The sequence below is a fragment of the Apis mellifera genome, linkage group LG3, assembly GCF_003254395.2.
Source record: "Apis mellifera strain DH4 linkage group LG3, Amel_HAv3.1, whole genome shotgun sequence".
NCBI lineage: Eukaryota > Metazoa > Arthropoda > Insecta > Hymenoptera > Apidae > Apis > Apis mellifera.
This window is the reverse complement of record NC_037640.1, coordinates 5,319,210-5,336,127: the sequence shown is the minus strand read 5'-3', so window position 1 is coordinate 5,336,127 and position 16,918 is coordinate 5,319,210. Positions and strand designations below refer to the sequence as shown.

Genomic DNA, 16,918 nt, shown 5'->3' with positions numbered 1-16,918 from the left:
CGAGGTAAGAGCGCGGCCAAATTATTCGCAAATAATTCTGGAAACGAAAAGGAATATTTCGATAAACGAACGTATCGTATTTTATCTATCGTTTTATCGTTGAATATCGAAACGATAATGGAAAGTTTCATAAAAATACATCGATAAGAATCGAGCTGATTGAAAAAAAAAGAATATTAACGCGTCCAATAAATCACCTGATCCAATATAATAATAATAGATAAACAGATGATAAAGAAGAATTTCTCGACGATGAACTCCTTAACGAAATGATTGAATAAAAACGGGTATCAATATTGCAAAACGTAAAGCGTCGATCATCCGGATTTTCGATTTAACAAACTTTTAATTACCCCGGAAATTAATTTTCCCCGATGATAGATTATCCATCTATCCACGCGTGGATAGAAATTCTTCGCCGATATTACATCGTGTATATATATATATATATACACACACACACCTCTACATATATATTTCTCAATCGTCTCTATCAGTTAAAATGTTAGCGACGGACGGAGCGAAGGGGAAATTATTAGATTCAACGAGGGTTCGACGAGAGAGGGATAAAGGCTTTGAAGAAGTTTCGAAACGAGAGAGAGAGGGAGAGAGAGAGAGAGAGAGGAAACCCTCGGTTTCCTTTTTTCCACGCAAAACCAATAACGGCTTGCTACGTGTCGAGAGGATGATAATTCATTATAAACGCTTTGGACACGGGGGTAGGTTCCCTTGACAAACTGGCACGGTAAACAAATTACCGTGGATCGAGGATAGAGGCGACGGTAAATCATACTTTCGACGTTAAGAGGCCGCCTTCGTCGTCCTTCCTCTGCCCTCGACGGGATCGCGTGAGAGAGTTGCCTCGGGCGCCAAACGAAAATGCATTTCGCCATGGGAGCTCGCTCAGGTTCCCATAACGATCCTCCTTACGCCCTCCCCTCTTTTCAGAGCTAATTTTCGAGCCGATCGATCGATCGATCGATGAAACGAAACCGAATCGAAAGAGGAGAGGCACGTATACGCAGTTTGCTCGAAAACGAAAAGAATACAATCTCTATAATTCATCATATGTTTAATATTAATTCAATCAGATAAGAAAGAAAATTTCCTCGAAGCTTTTCTTTCTTTTCGCGAAAATTGAATCGAAGATCGAAAATGTTTGATTCTCGAGGATGAGCCACGGTGTGGAGAATTGGGTCACGGAAGAATCTGCGCGGATGCGGCTGGCTAGAGGTGGAAACGCGAAATAATTTTTCCATTCCAGGGGCCTGATGCCTCGAGAGAGGCTGGTTTACGAGCGGCATAAATCACGGCCCGTGCACGTGAGTGTGAGTGGGCGGAACCGCGCGGTACCACAACCGTACACCATAAATTTGATACATGTTCATTGTGGTCGACGAACAGAGAGGGGAGGGAAGGGAGTATTCCTCGCGATCGGTGGCCCGCGGAGGATTTTTCATTCCATTCCACGGAACCATTCCACTTCTCCTTTCAAAGAGAAATTTCAAATCGCCAGGGTGGAAAAACCTGTTTGGACAAACCGTCCATTCCGATTATTTTCCAATTATTTTTCCCCGTCCCCCGGCAAATTCTTCTTCCTTCGTATTTTCAATCGCCCGATCGTGGGTATTAATTTTCACATGCTGAAGTTTTTCATACTTCCACTTTTATGGGGAACTTTTTTTTCTTTTTTCTTCTTTTTTCTTTTCAGACAGATCTTGGAGAGAGGATATCTTGTTTTGGTTAGGTTAAAAATACGCGACGATTTATACACGCGAGAGAGAGAGAGAGAGAGAGAGAAAGGGGGAATGTTTCAACGAGAAAGGAAATCTTGTACAATATATTTTGTACAAGATTTTGAAATTACATATAATTGGCTAATTCAATTACAATTTGATTCGAGGATTTAGTTTCGAATCGAAGAAATTTTACTTCGTGTAATTTTCCTTTTTTATATAGAATCATCATCTTGTAACGTCTCAAGTTACGCGTACGTTTTCTTGCATACCTTTGCATGGACGAAGAAAAGATATCATTTTCACGACTAGTCCAAGTCAATTAGACTTTCCTTGAGATTTTCGAAAGGAAGCAAATCATCTCTATCTACATCGTTTTAATTAAATTGCTTTCCCTTCGATCAGATTCGTATCAAACTTATAATCGAACAAGATCCATCAACTCTTGTTTCATTTGCTCGTCCAACATTTTCTCTTCTCTTTCTCCATCCTTTCAAACTTTCCCCAATTTGACGAATTTTTCTGCATCGAATCTTCATCCCTCTGAATCTTCTCGACTCTTGGAGGGAAGATCTTTGGAAAAGATCCCTCGGCGGATATCTTTTGGGGGGGAACGGTGCCCAGATTGGGCCCGCTGGTTGGAAAGTAATTGCGAGATCCACGAGATACCAGGGCAATTTGCCCCTACGCGCACACCTGGCCACGACGAGCGAGTTTTCTCGTGCGAACCGAATTTCGAGAAGGGGTGGGTCGTCTTTCTCGCTCCCTCGAAAAAGATTAAATTGTTCACATGGTTGTTGGAAGTTAAAGAAGTTGGAAATTATAACGTTAATTAAATCGTACAAACGAAAATTGGTTGTCGAAAAATGGATAATACAATGGAAGAATGGTGATGTAGCGATTGTTTTGTAATCCGAATTTGAACCAACGTTAAGCAGCATTCTCATTCGAAACGGAACTTTTCAGATTTCAAACATTTCTTCTGATTCGATATTCGTTTTCCAAGTTTCTTTAAAAAAGCAGAAAAATATATAATTTCTCAGAAGAGGAAAGAAATCGATTCCAAGATCGCAGCTTCACACTTCAGATATGCTAGGATACTAGAGAATATCGCTCGTTCTACACGTTTTACGAGCCCTTGAAAAACGGAACTCGTAATTTTATGATCAAATGTGTGGAAGCACGATGGTTAATCCCTTTTCCTTTTTTATTTTACAAGGTAAGAAACTGCTCCTTTTCGAAAATAAAAAAAAAAAAGAAAAAGAACAGGAATAGCTCGATATCTCGACAAAGTCTTGCTAATCACAGCTTCCTCGAGCAAGGAATCACCGATAACGTGGCTGCCCCACGATCATCACCGTCTTCCATTACATTTAAGCGAGGAATACGAACGACAAATCTACCGTGCCATTATTCCATACTTCACCTCCTTATCTTTCCACGTGCAACAGGTTTCTCGTTCTCGAGTCAATCCATCAACCCGTCTCCGTTCCAAAACGAACCCTTTCCACCGAGGGAAGGGAAAGAAAGAAATTTTCCTCCATTTCTATCTTCTCCTCTCCCCACACGCTAATTTGTCAACGCGTAATAAGCACTCTCTACGGAAGAGAGTTTGGAAAATCGGAGGAGGAACGCGCGAACCGGGTATTAGAGCTTGGGAGCGGCGATTATAAAATTTATGTTGAGAGAGGGAGAGAAGAGTTTGTTGGCTTTACGTGATCGCACAACCGGGCCAACTTTCCCCGCCAATCTTCCACTCGAGGGATCCAATTATGCAATAGATCACGGACGGAGGGCGTTGTTGCTCCGCGCGCAATCGTATCCCTCCATCCGCGTTTGTTCTCTCCTCCTCCTCCCCTCTCTCGACACGGAATTCGCGAATAAATCCTTAGAGCCGACCTTGGATCGCGGCCCCCTCGTAAATTTCAGCGCGGGGGAATGCCTGTTGCGGCCGCTCAGCGTAAATTAATCGATCGCAGATAACTCGGGACAGGATAACTCTCTCTCTCTTTCTCTCTCTCTCAATCTCTCTGCTCCACATTCGGAAATTTTCGACGCGATGTCAATTTATCAATCGGCTCTTGCTACCTCCTTTATCCGGCAACCTCTCCTCTCTCGAGGAGGAGTGCGCGAGATATGCGCTTTCTCGTTCCTTCGCTGCGCTGGAAGAGAAAGAGAGAGAGAGGGGGTGGGGAAGTGTAATCCATACTTCACGTGCGCGCACGATATTTCTCCGTCAGGAAACAAGTAACACGGTTCCTTTGATCGCCAACACACGAATACCACGGGTGTAGTTATTACGATACAAATCGAGCGTTGTTATACAAACGAGGGCCGACCGATTTATTTATCATCCGCTTTACACATCCGCGTCGCGTTATACATATATTTCTCTCTCTCTCTCTGATATTCTTCTCGAAAGGGTCCACCCGGTTACGAATCGGTAAGCTCGGATAAGAACGGGTGTGTATATGTATATGTATATGTATATGAAATTACGAGTTTAACGATCCTGTGTATCGTCTTGGTGGGTGGCAAAAGGGGGATCGTATAGAGAAACATCGGGATCCGCCGATACAATCCGATTCAGGGAACGTCGTTGCGTTCGTTCCAACCTGTTGTGTCCCCGTTTGCATGCGCACGAAACGCTAATCACCCGGATCACCGGATGGACCACCTCGTTACATGGGACACGTTACATCCAACGGCCGTTTCATCCTTAATGATTGTAATTTGACGAGGCTCGCTAACTCGGGATTAATCCAACGATACGTTCCTTTCTCTATCTCTTTCGATCGTTATCGATCATCGATCACACGAACGGGTCTCAAAATTAATAATCGCGACCACGTCAAACCAACTGAAACGTTGATAACGTTAATTCCATTCCATTCTTGCGAAGGTATTCGTTGGATATGAATTCTATATAATCGAGTAACCACGATCCAGATTTCATGATAATGTTTCGTGATAAAATATAAGCAGGCGTTGAGACTCGAATCTCATTGAACCGGTCGATTATATAACGATATATATATAAGGTGCATTGTAGATCCGTGTAACGCATGCAGAGGACGCAGCCTCCCTCGCTGCCCTGCATGAGAAATTGTTTCATCGGTCATTGTTTATGTACCCAATTATTGTACCATTCGTTCACCGGGGGTGGCGTATCACTTACAACAAATCAATTCGAAAGCGCGGCTAGAGGCCCCTCACCCCCTCTCACCGCCCCTGGAAACATCGCGCCCCGCTGAGCGGACAATGTTTTGTCTCACCCGCGTGCAAGGCGACCCGCGGCGCCCCTCTCCCCTCCAACCCACGAATTTCCTTTCCCTCCGTCGTGACTTTGTTCCCTCAAGACTTTGTTCGTCGCCAAGAGTATCCTTCGTTCGAGAGGATCATCTCTTTCCTCTTTTCTCCACCATCTTGGATAATAATATCGATCGTTTTCCACGATTGATTCCTCGTCGCACGAAAAAGGTAATTTTTGAACGGAGTGAGCGAAAAGTAATTGCAATAATTCGGTGAGAAGGGGTCGGTTTACGACCACGTCCTCCCCCCTTTTTTAAATTGAATTAAACGAAAATAAGGAAACGATTCGATAAATGCACGTTAATTCCCCTGGTTATCGCGTTCCATCGAAATTTTGAGGCGTAATAACGGCCCAATACGGAAATAAAATCCTCCGATTGATCGTTCATCCGAACCGAGACCGATTAAAACCGGATTAAAGAGTAAACCGCGTGGCCCCTGTAAGAGAGGGGGAGAAGACATTTCGAATTTCATTAACGATAACATCGACGAGAGCTATCCCCCTCCCCCTATCCGTATCCAAAAGCAATTAAACGTAAGTTTCCCACCGAGAACTTTTTCGGATCGGGTTATAGGCGAGGAAGGTTAAGATACGCCGCTTAATCGTGGGCAATTAAATTTCATTAGCCGAGAACATTCTCCCGGGGCCCCCCAATCAACGCCACTTTCCACGCTGGAATAATCACAGTGTTGGGGGAGGGGAGGACGCCGTTCTTCCCTCCGTGGCATCGATCGTAAAACACCTCCTCTTATCCGAAGAGTGAAGCGGTTGAAATCGCGTCGCCGTTTATACGCGTTCAAGAGGAAGATCGAAACGAACGGTACACCGGTTAAACGGTATTAAAGTTCATTAATGAACCGCTGCTCGAGAGGTTTTGTTAACGAGCCAACACCTACGTAGCTCGTCCCAATTCGATTTCGATTTCGAATCGAATCCACGGATTAGAGATGTCGCTACAGTTGTAGCGATGGGATCGAACCAAACTTGATGGAACAATTTTTCGCGAATATTAATCGAATCTCACGAAAATCGATGTAGATTCGATCGTGGGTTAATTAAGAGAAATTCGCAAAAAGTAGGAAGCCAGGTGATCGATCTTTTTTTCCAATCGTCGAGAGAAATATTTTCGAAGATGGACGATGAATGGTTAATAAGAATCTGAGCTTTTCGAACGGTTGCTTTCTTCTCTCCACACGCTTTTTCTTCATCGTACGACGATGTTACGGTTCTCGTCGGGGACACGCGTTTAAGCGCCAAGGAGGCTTAACAGTTTCCGCTTGCATCTCGCGCCACGCGGCGTTAAAGCCTGTATTTAAGTGTCTCCCTCGCCGAGATAACGCTTAATGGCCTTAATGATCATGCGTGCGCAAGGACACATCGTGACTTCCCTTCTTTACGAGGACCCAACCAGGATACTCGTTCCTTTCCAACCTTTCCTCTCTCCTCTCGTCCAATCCCGCTCCTTCCTCCCTGTTTATAATATAATATCTCAAGGAAACACGAATTTATATATATATATTAAAGAAGTTGGCGAAAGAAAAATCTTTCGTTTCGTGGAATTTCGCGGGGAAAATTTTTCCCAGAGAAGCTGCCTCGATATTTGTACACCGATATCTCAAGGAAACACGAATTTTTATATATATTAAAGAAGTTGGCGAAAGAAAAATCTTTCGTTTCGTAGAATGCGGGGAAAATTTTTCCCAGAGAAGCTGTCTCGATATTTGTACACCGATATCGATCGATAATCTAAGGGATAGATGCGTCCTTTTCGAGAGAAGCATCGAGAGAAGCATTATAGGGGAACGGGAATCGAGTCTCCGCGCGCGTACCGTCGTCAAGGACCGTTTATTACATCCTAACCCGAGGCACCGACAATAAAATAATTAACGAGTATCACGCTGTGAGGTTTCGCGAATCGATCATGGTACACTGGAATCGCTCAAGGGTAAACCCGTGTTTTTCTTTTTTTTTTTTTTGTCGTTCACGCCAGTGGGCTTTGTTGCGACTAATTAGCATGATAATTAAGCGGCGCCGACAGTTTTTCTTTTTTAAAGATCGACAGAGTTTCTCGGTCGCCCTCCCTATTCTTCGGGGTCAGCTTCCCATGCATCTTCGTGGAATCGAAAAATAATCTCTCTGTAATCATTCAAATACTCGTTTTCTTCTTTATCTCTCTTTCTCTCTGTCTTGGAGAAGAAACTCTCGCCAGGAGAAACCAGATTATATCCATTGATTTTTCATTTCTTCAATTAATAATTATTACAAAAATTACTTGATAAGGCAATTGTCTTATCAAATCAAATTGAATTCAATTCATTCATTTAATTATCTAATCTGTCTCCGCGAACAATCTCGCTCCACTCGATATTCCTTAAAAATTAAAAAAATTAAGGTTTTTCTTTCCTTCCGTAGCTCGTCGATTGTTCCATAAACGCGCGCGGCTCGTAATCCAGGTTTAACGTTTCTTCTCTGCGCGTGGCAGAGAGCGGAGGGAACGACGTCATAATTCCCGTCCCACGCGATGAAGCCATTAATTGGTACATTAATCGAGCTACCACGCAGGGATTAAGCGTCAGATGTCTCTCGTGCACCATCCCCCGCGATACGAAGGGGGGGTACAATGTCGCCCCCCTCTTAACGAAGCTCATCAATTAAAAACATCGTCTCCCTTTCAATGGGTTCGCCACCAGCCACGTTCCACTCAATTTGTCCCCCGTGCCTTTTTCTCTCTCTCTTTCTCCAATGGATCACCGAGATTGAAACGAGTTATTGAACGCGCATGATACAACACGCGAGGAAATTATTTTCTCTCCAAAGAAGAGAGAATTTTCCTTTATCCTTCTGAATATGTTTCGGGGAGGGAAAGGAATTATCATCTCATCTATACTTTTCGCGTTTGAATTTCAGGATCGACAGGTTCGAGATAAATATATAGGGAATTCTTATCGGAGTGAATATTTGCGCAATAAATCAAGCTTTCGAACTTCGTGTAATAATTCCTCGAAGGAGAGATAATAGTACAGGTTCCGCTCGATGAGTTGCGAATGTGAGCGATATCGCAACTTAATAAATCTAGCAAGAAGAAATTTTAATTTAAATTTTGTTACCTCGATAAAAAAACGAGATTGTAGAATAACATTCATTTCTCTACTAAAAAAGAATCCATTATTTTTATAATTTTCGTAACAACGGAAAAGAAAGAAAGAAGAAAAAAAGTTCGTCGATTCGTCGAATGTGAAGACGAGTTGAAAGGGGAGGAGGGAGGCAGCTAACGGGTGACCGAAAAGGTCTCGTTACTCGGAGCTCCGTAACCGAGAGGAGCGGAGCTCTTGGAAGGCACGGAGCATCATCGCCAATTTGTGCGTCGAAATTCTTTCTTCACGGCGGAGAAAAGGAAAAAGGAGTTAATTCGTGGCTTTAAAACCGTCGGGGACGTTCCCGTTCCCACGCCTCCCGTTGCTTGGACCACGACCCCGGCACGCGAACCCGCCGCCAGAAAATCATATAATCGCTTCCTCATATCGCGGCAATTCATCGACGAAAACGCCGGCCATTGTAATTTGCCGATTACGCAGATATCGGATCGAATTTGTTCCATCTCCTCCCCCACCCTCTTTGCACGCTCGTTGGAAAATTCGTTGAAAAGTGATGACGATTAAAACGCTTTGAATAATAACTTTAATTCATTTTTTGATCCAATATAACTTCGTTATTATTATACGTTTCGAACGATTTGAAATTGCGTAACTTGAATTATTAAATTTTCATCGATTCCAAAGTTTTTCCAGAGAAGAAATTACTCGCAAGAAACATCTTCAAATCGAGGATCGTTGGAACTTAGACTTGGAAGACCAGATAGATTCTATTTTACACGTGTAAATTAGCGAGATCGAAGCGAAGAACAATAGTTAGGATTACTGTGAACGATTCTTCTTCCTCTCTCTCTATCTTTTTTTTATTTCCTTCTATCGCGATCTTCGATAGGTGTGTCTAGTTATGAAATAAAACATCTTATTACATATAGCGGATGGAGGGATGGCGCAATAACTCGGGGGACATTTACGCGGAGGCCCCTTGATTTACAGCGGCTCCACGACCTGCCTTAATAGAAGAACTGCCAACCGAGCACGACCATTCTTAACAGCCAGTGAATCTTTTCTTACGTCGACAAGATTCTTGCCGATTGCTTCTCCCCTCGGACGTAACTCATCCGCTTCTTGGCCAACGTTCGTCAAACAATTCTTAGACTTTTTTTTCCTCCTCTTCCTCCTTTTTTTTTCATATCGTTAACCGGTACCTCGATATCGGATGATTCATCTTGCAAATCGTGTTCGTAGATATAGAATTTGTCGGATAATTGAAATTTTCCGCAGAAAGGGTTAATCTTCCTTTCATTTCGCTACTATTGTTATTATTGTTATTAAGATTGATCGACAATTAATATTATAGAAATAGTTATTGATTACGAGCTTTCACTCTCGAAAGACGAATATTCTCCCAATCAAGAATTTAATTCTCTGAAGGGAATCTAGGCTTACGAGAGATCAACGCCTGTATTTCTGTGGATAATACGATGGAGGGGGACGACGATGTCGAAATGAAAACTCGCGCCCGTACTAATAGTCGAGGCGACTCCTAGCTGCCGGATCCATTAACGCAGCCGTTTCACTCGATATACACACCAAGGGGCCAAGGTTTATTATCTTTCCGACTATCGAGGCGTTAGGCAGGAATGTCAGCCCTCCTCCTCCCTCGCCTATCGGCGTAATAACTCCATTACGGGCCTCGGCGTTAATGTTTCGCTTCCATCCATTCCATGTCCGGCTACCGTGTCCAGGTTATCGCGGCCAGTCGAGGCCCGTTTCCTTATCACCTGCTCTCGCGTAATCGCCTGCGACCGTTTCAAAAGCTGGATCTATCGAGGGCTACGATCATTATTGAAGAGAAGATCGATGGACGATCGAAGAAATTGGGATTTCAATTCTCATTTAGGTGTCTGTCCATTAAATCCGCTCGAGATAAATCGAGAAACGAAAATGATTCCTCTCTGAAACTCTCTGGAACATGGAGGAAGGGCGTACGATCTACGGGGATATGCAGATTCCTCCTCTTTATTTAATAACCGAACAGTGTTTGCCAGGCACGGGCGGCGAGGTTAAGGCGTGTTCTTCAACAAGCTGTTAGGCTACTATCCTAAAGGTGTAGCACCCGGAAGTACAGCTCGATGCTGCTTGTAAGCACAGCGAGTGTGGAAGTGCGGCCTCCGCCGACTCTTGTGGATTTCTGAATTCCTTGGTTGGTTCGAGCAAGTGAAATTCTCTCGTCGTTTCCAATGGACGAAGAAGAGGAAGAGGGAAAAAAAAGTGGTGCTCCACGTCAAAGAAGCAGCGGCTAAAAGAGGGGAGAAGAAGGGTCTTTTCAAAGGGAGAGAAGTATCATCATCATCATCGCGAACCAGTCCTTCTTCTCCAGTAAAGGGATCCAGCCAGGACACGTTTCTATTTATTATAAGTCGGGAAAGTCAACAATCGGCCGAGTTCCAGCCGACCGTAAATCACTACGCGATCGTCGTCTCCCCTGGCGCGCCTTAAAGGACTGATACACGCATACATATATATATATATATATATATATATATATACCTAATCTATAAGAGGGATGCGCAGGCGGCAGTGATATATCGTACGGCCATTGTCTCTGGATGTAAGTTCACGGCGTCGGCCACCGAGCAACCCGACTCTTCCTCGTATTAATTACAACGTTTTAAGAGAGAGAGAGATTCGAATCCATTTTCTTCGTGGCAATAATTTTAAAGTACTTAGAAGTAACGATTTAATTGTTTTTTAATACGAAACTCACCGTTCGGGACCTGTCTGCACAGCCTGGCGAACATCCTGCTCAGTTTTTAGCAGAGCGTCTACCTGCGAACAAGAAATTTCCACCGGATTACGATCCCTGAGGATTGATCGCCCCGTTCCCCGCCCACCGAGCACGCTATCCCGCGATAAGCGAGGTATTTCCCATCCAAGCGAGGCGATTACACTATCGAAATTCATTCAATAATTGAATCTCCAACTCGGTGGTTTAATAGCCACGTTAATAATTACGAGCTTTCGAGTAACGATAGCTCGATCCTCTTTCACCCATTTCTCTTCAAACTCAAGCCAAGACTTCCGTGAATTAATAAGTTGTCTTACTTTCACTACAGGCTCTTTCTTCCTTCTCTTTAAGAAGAAACTCAAATGGATACAAATAGAATATGTCTCTGGAACGCGCGTTTGTAAATGGGATGGGTAATGGGATGATATGGATGAGGGTGAATAAATCGGAGAGGGAGGGAGAGGGATTCGTCGTTTGGACTATTTGTCTGTCCGATATACCCGACGAGCGCTACTCTCCAGCGAGATAAATTTTCATCGGGCATGTCATCTGAAATTCCGATGGAACTTCGATCGAAATTCCGGTCTTCGGTCTTCAATCGGGTTTCGATACGATGAGCGTACGTTGTACGATTTCCATCGTTGTCGGAGGATGGAAGAGGATCTCTTTTATAATAATAATCCCGTGGAATAGTTGGATAGAATTTTTTCCACAGAGTTCTTCTTTTTTTTTCCATTGGAAGAGAAATATTTGAGAGAGGAGGTGACTCGATCGTATAATAATCCCGTGGAATAGAAGTTGGATAGAATTTTTCCACAGAGTTCCTTTTTTTTCCATTGGAAGAGAAATATTTGAGAGAGGAGGTGACTCGATCGTTGGAGATAGAAATCACCTTTCGCGGGAAGATGAAGAGGAGGGGAACACGGTAATAAACGCGCGAAAGTGATTTACATTTTTGCTCTGCGGATAATGATACTTCTATTACCATATTCCCGTTAAAGCTCGTTAAGCTTTCCCATTTGCCGTCGAGGATCGACGATTTCGATTTTCCCTTACGCGAAACATTGATTTCCTTCTCGACCAATAAATAAAATAAATTGCGAGAAAGATTTGAATAACGAGAAAGATCGTCACGTTTTATATGTAAGCAATTATAGAAAAATTGAAGGAAAAAGACGTATACGAAACAATGTGAAAGATATCGATATTTTAACTTCAACTTATCTTTATAAAATAACATAAATCTCGATACGACGAAACCACGACTTTTTATTATCGTTATTAAGCAATACACGTACACGCTTTAAATATAACACACTTTGAACGTTTCTACGTTTCATCTTCTTCATCTTCTTGTTCTCTTTCATCATCTTTACGACGTTAATCGTTTCGATGAAGGAGAAAAAAATTGTCTCGCGCCCCGGAGAAATTCACATGTGCACATCTTCGTTGGAAACGAAGCGTTGGCTCCTCCTCGATGCCGGCATTCGACCCACGCGCACGTTGGATCGCGGCCCCCGACAGTCGTGCGTTTTGTTCAGCATAATTATCTCGGGATACAGTCATTAATTAGTATCGCTAATTATGTGGAACAGCGGCAGGGAACGGGCGCAGCGAGCCAATGGGGGGAGAGTGGCGAGGCGACTCGGTCTTATCCTATTTGTCGCGCATAAATAACAGATTAATGCCGAGATATGTGGTGGTGGCTTATGCAAATAAGCGGGGTTCAAAGTTTATTGCATCTAATTAACCATATTGGCTGCCTCGAACTTAATAAACCGACCGGTTCCCGATTGTTTTTTAATAATCTTCATGCTCTCGAAAATCTCACCCTCTTTCTATCCTCTTTTTCTGAAACTTTTCGAATATGACTTGTTGAAAAAGAAATTGTGTAATCAAATATATATCAAATTCGAATTTGGAGAATAAAATTGCATCGATGGTTTTCGTAGATAAAATCTGGAGAAGCGTAGCACGAAGATAAGGAAAGATATCTCTCAGAGATGAGAATAATAAACGTATCGCGAGGTATTTCGAAAATCTGGAGAAGCATAGCACGAAGATAAGGGATAATAATAATAAACGTATCCCCTCGCGAAGTATTTCGAAACGCGACAATCAAGTAGTGCAGCAATAAATTATCGAACACGGTCGAGCGATAAGCGTGGTCTCGTCATTCATCGACTCTTTCCGTCCCTTTCCATCCCATAATCGTTCAATTTCAAATTTCCAAAAGCTTCCTCGAACAAGCTCGAACGAATTGCTTTCGAACAAGGGCCTGTTGGAAGGAGACGAATCCACGAATCAAAAGGAGGGGGGACGTAATGCGACGGGTTGATGGACGACTCGATCCTCGGGAAGGCGGAAGTGGCAGGGCACGAAAAACTGGGATTTAGAGGGGGCGAGGCAAGGCATCACTCCTTTTGTCCCCGTGCACAGGGGAGGAGGGCAGGTTAGGCGAACGCATCGTCCGGCCGGCCGGCCAGGCTGTTTGACATAACCAGTTCGGAGCTGCGGGCAAGGACGCCGCCCCTCCTCCCCTGTCCCCGCCTCCTCCTCGTCCCTCGTCCCCCGCGGGACGCACAATCGGCCGTGCCTGACCACCGCAATGCATCATGATCGATCGCTGCCACTCACCCATCTCTGCTCGCCTCTTTTTCTCCTCTCCTCTCCCCTTTGCGTGGAAGAGAAACTTGCGTGTACGAGTAATTTCGTACAAGGATTAACTATTATTGGTGGACGAAAATGATATAGGTGGTGGAAAAATTACCAGGAATCCCTTCTTCCTTCCTCTTCTTCAGTCTATCAGAATCACCGTTGACACGTGTTCCACGTGGTGGATTGGACAAAACTTGTCTCTGGTTCGTGGTTTATACTTGGGAAATGATGAATGGCAGGAAATGGAGGAAGAAACGGTTGGAGGAATGTTTGGCGGGAGGAAGGGGGCAAGAAGAGGATTTCTCCGATCCACGATATATACACATGGATGTCGATTTTTGCGGCGATCAATTTAATCGGAATCCACGGATTGAATCGACTTCCATTCGATTTGAAGCCTAAACTCCGTTGAAGGGGAAGAGAGGGGAACAAGAGCAAGAGAGCACGAAAGGAGAGGAGATGTTCGATTTTTCGAGAGAACGATTTCAACAGAGAGGATGAATTTTTACAGACGTATGGGACGCCCCACCAATTATTCCCAACGAAATTAAAATAAAGGCAATAAGACTCGTTCGAAACCTTTTACAGCCAGCCCTTTTTTGCCCGCGCTGTCAGATCTACCTGACCGATCACCCCGCTGGGCTCGCCTCGAACAAGCGGAAAGGAAAATGCATCCACGCCGAGGTAGCAGCAGTTTTTCCAACCCGCGGTATATATATATAAATACACGACACGCGGCGGTGCCCGATCGTTAAACCGTGATGGAGGTAAGTTCCACGAAAAACTGGATCCGTGGCGTAACAGGGTCCCTGCGGTTGATTGTTGTCCAGGCCAGGCATCGAGAGTCCGGCCTCAATGAGAAAACAACTGTTTACGATACGTACGATGCGAACTTCCAACTTGCAAGTCGTACCACACGCGGTTTTTTGCGACAAAATCGTTGCCCGATTCCATTTTCCGTGCCCTTAACAGAAAAATCGATAACTCGTTACCTTGGTTCGAGATAACGATGATGATGATGATGATGATGATGATGATGATGATGATGATGATGATGATGATGGGCGAGGATATCGGTTAAGCTGTTGGATAAAAAAATAGGCTTTGGAATTTTTCCGAATCTCAGAGGATGGGTAATGGCGTGTTAGAAATGTCGAATATAAAAGAAACATTTAAAAGTTGGAGAAAATGGAGAAAGGATTATATTTAAAAAAAAGAAAAGGATTCGATCGGGTGGTCGTTTAAACGAAGGATCAATTATGCGTGCTTCGAGATTACAATAATAATTGATCGCGACTTAAACGGGCGGTATTAAGAGAATCTTTTCTCAATGATTTTTCCGATCTTTTGATCCGATATAGCTATGTTAATCGTGCTACGATTTGACATTCACGGTTCGAGATGTGCGATTAATAGCGATAATGATATTACACGATCAAATAATGATCGATAATTTCGTGGCTTGATGCGCGTAACACGAAACGCAAGTAAACCTGTTATCCGCGGTTAAAGAGCTTCCGTATTGGAATCTAAGTATACGCGATCATCCTATCCCCAAATGAACATCGTTTTTCTTGTTTCCATCTCGCTTAATCTGCTTAAGCATAATCGTATTAGTATCGATGATATTGGTTTCACGTACGAATGGGAAATACAGGATCATTTTCTCTTTCTCTGGAAAACCCAAAACCTGTGTCCATCACGATACTCGTTTCTCTGCAAATATATATATATCTACAGGAATAGGTAGACGCAGACCCATCTCAACATCGACTTTTTGTTGACTGGTCGTCAGATCACGTTTACGAGAATCATTTTCTAGTTCTATGTCAATCGTGGCAATCGAATCGAGAAAATAGAATAAACGATCGTAGAAGAAAATATACATATTTCTATCGATCGCCAGATTATTATTATCATCATCGTCGTAAGAATGAAAAAGAAGAAAACGAGGAAGAAATCCCTATTGTACTTCGACGAATGCACAATTTTTTATTTATTCAAAGAAAAACATTCCACTCGACATTCCTGTAAAACCGAGAATCGCTCTGCAAGAACTAAAGAGTGTAAAGGATGATGGAGATTGCCCCCCTTTCTCTCTTTTCTCGAGGAGGAGGAGGAAGAGAAGGAGGATCAAAAACTGGAACTGGTCGCGCGATGGGATAAAAAAGGGGAAAATTTTCGATCGAAATTTTCGATCGCGCCAGTTCATTCGCGAGAGGGCGTACGGTTGGCCGAGCATAAAACGAGACGCAAAACGTGGAATCGATCGGTGGGATAAAGACGGATCCGGATGTACGGTGCTTGGTCTCGGAATAATGGCGGTCATAATGCGGTCGGCCGCGTCGTTTCTGATTGTTTCACGTTAAATCGTCCTCCGCAATTGCCTAAGAGGAGTGGTGTGGAGTGGTACACGGTGCCGCGTTGCGTGTCCATCTCTTCTTCTTGCAATCTTCACCGCAGCATCGCGAATGCGTCGGTCATGCATCTTAACGCCTGATGTCCATCCGATGCGGTAGAAATAAATTTTAACGCGGATAAATCATTTTAATTAAACGTTCCTCGGAGATATTTGTAATCACTTTTTCAGCGGGATGAAGAGAGAAAAAAAAAGAGAAAAAAATAATCGCGATAAATAATCCTCCTGTGGACGAACAAAGGAGCGCAATCGATTTTATGCAAAACGATTTCTTTCTCTTTCTCCTTCCCGTGGAAAAATTGTACAAAGTTTTCCAAGCTTTAAGAAAAATTCCATTCCTCGTTTTAATTCGAAATATATACCTTTTACCTTTTTCTTTTTTCGTAACCGATGGATTTTAATTAATCGAGAAAGAATAACTCATCTTTCCTCGAGATTCATCATAAAGGAAGCGTTCAAAAATCAAAAAGATCAAAGAGATCGTTTTCTTTTTCGATTCTTTTTGATTCTCTTCCGTTGACATTTAGATTTCGATCCGATCGAGAACGAAGTACGGGATATTTCGACTGTAACCCTTCTCCATTTCTTCTACGTTCTACGTTGCGTATACCGTTAGAGGAACAGTTTTACCATTGCGTAATAAATTCTCGCTCCCCGCGTCTTTCTTTTATATTTATACACCGGTGAACCCATTTCATGGCGGACAATTGAATTGCTTTTTTCCTTCCTGTATCTAGTTACGCGAGATTTATTACACTCCCCAAGAATATATCTTTTTCACTCTCTAATGGTGTCGTCAAAGTTGGAAACAACCGACAATCGAGGGACAAGGAGAGGACAAAAGTGAAAAGTGGAAGATTACTTCAACGTCCATTTAAATTTTAAATTGAACGGGAAACGCGTTGGTCACAA

At 43.3% G+C, this 16,918-nt stretch overlaps 1 protein-coding gene across 4 annotated transcripts in view; it reads right to left on the bottom strand.

The window, feature by feature from the left end:
- Nucleotides 1-16,918, bottom strand: part of LOC410957 — a 68,992-nt gene that overhangs the window by 28,511 nt on the left and 23,563 nt on the right. Inside the window, exon 3 of one of the 4 annotated variants that reach the window (XM_394433.7) lies at nt 10,909-10,970. The exons of the other annotated variants lie outside the window; for them this stretch is intronic. Within the exon in view, the coding sequence (XP_394433.4) occupies nt 10,909-10,942 (34 nt within the window). The 5' untranslated portion in view covers nt 10,943-10,970. The remainder of the gene's footprint in view (nt 1-10,908; nt 10,971-16,918) is intronic. 4 annotated transcript variants of the gene reach the window in all.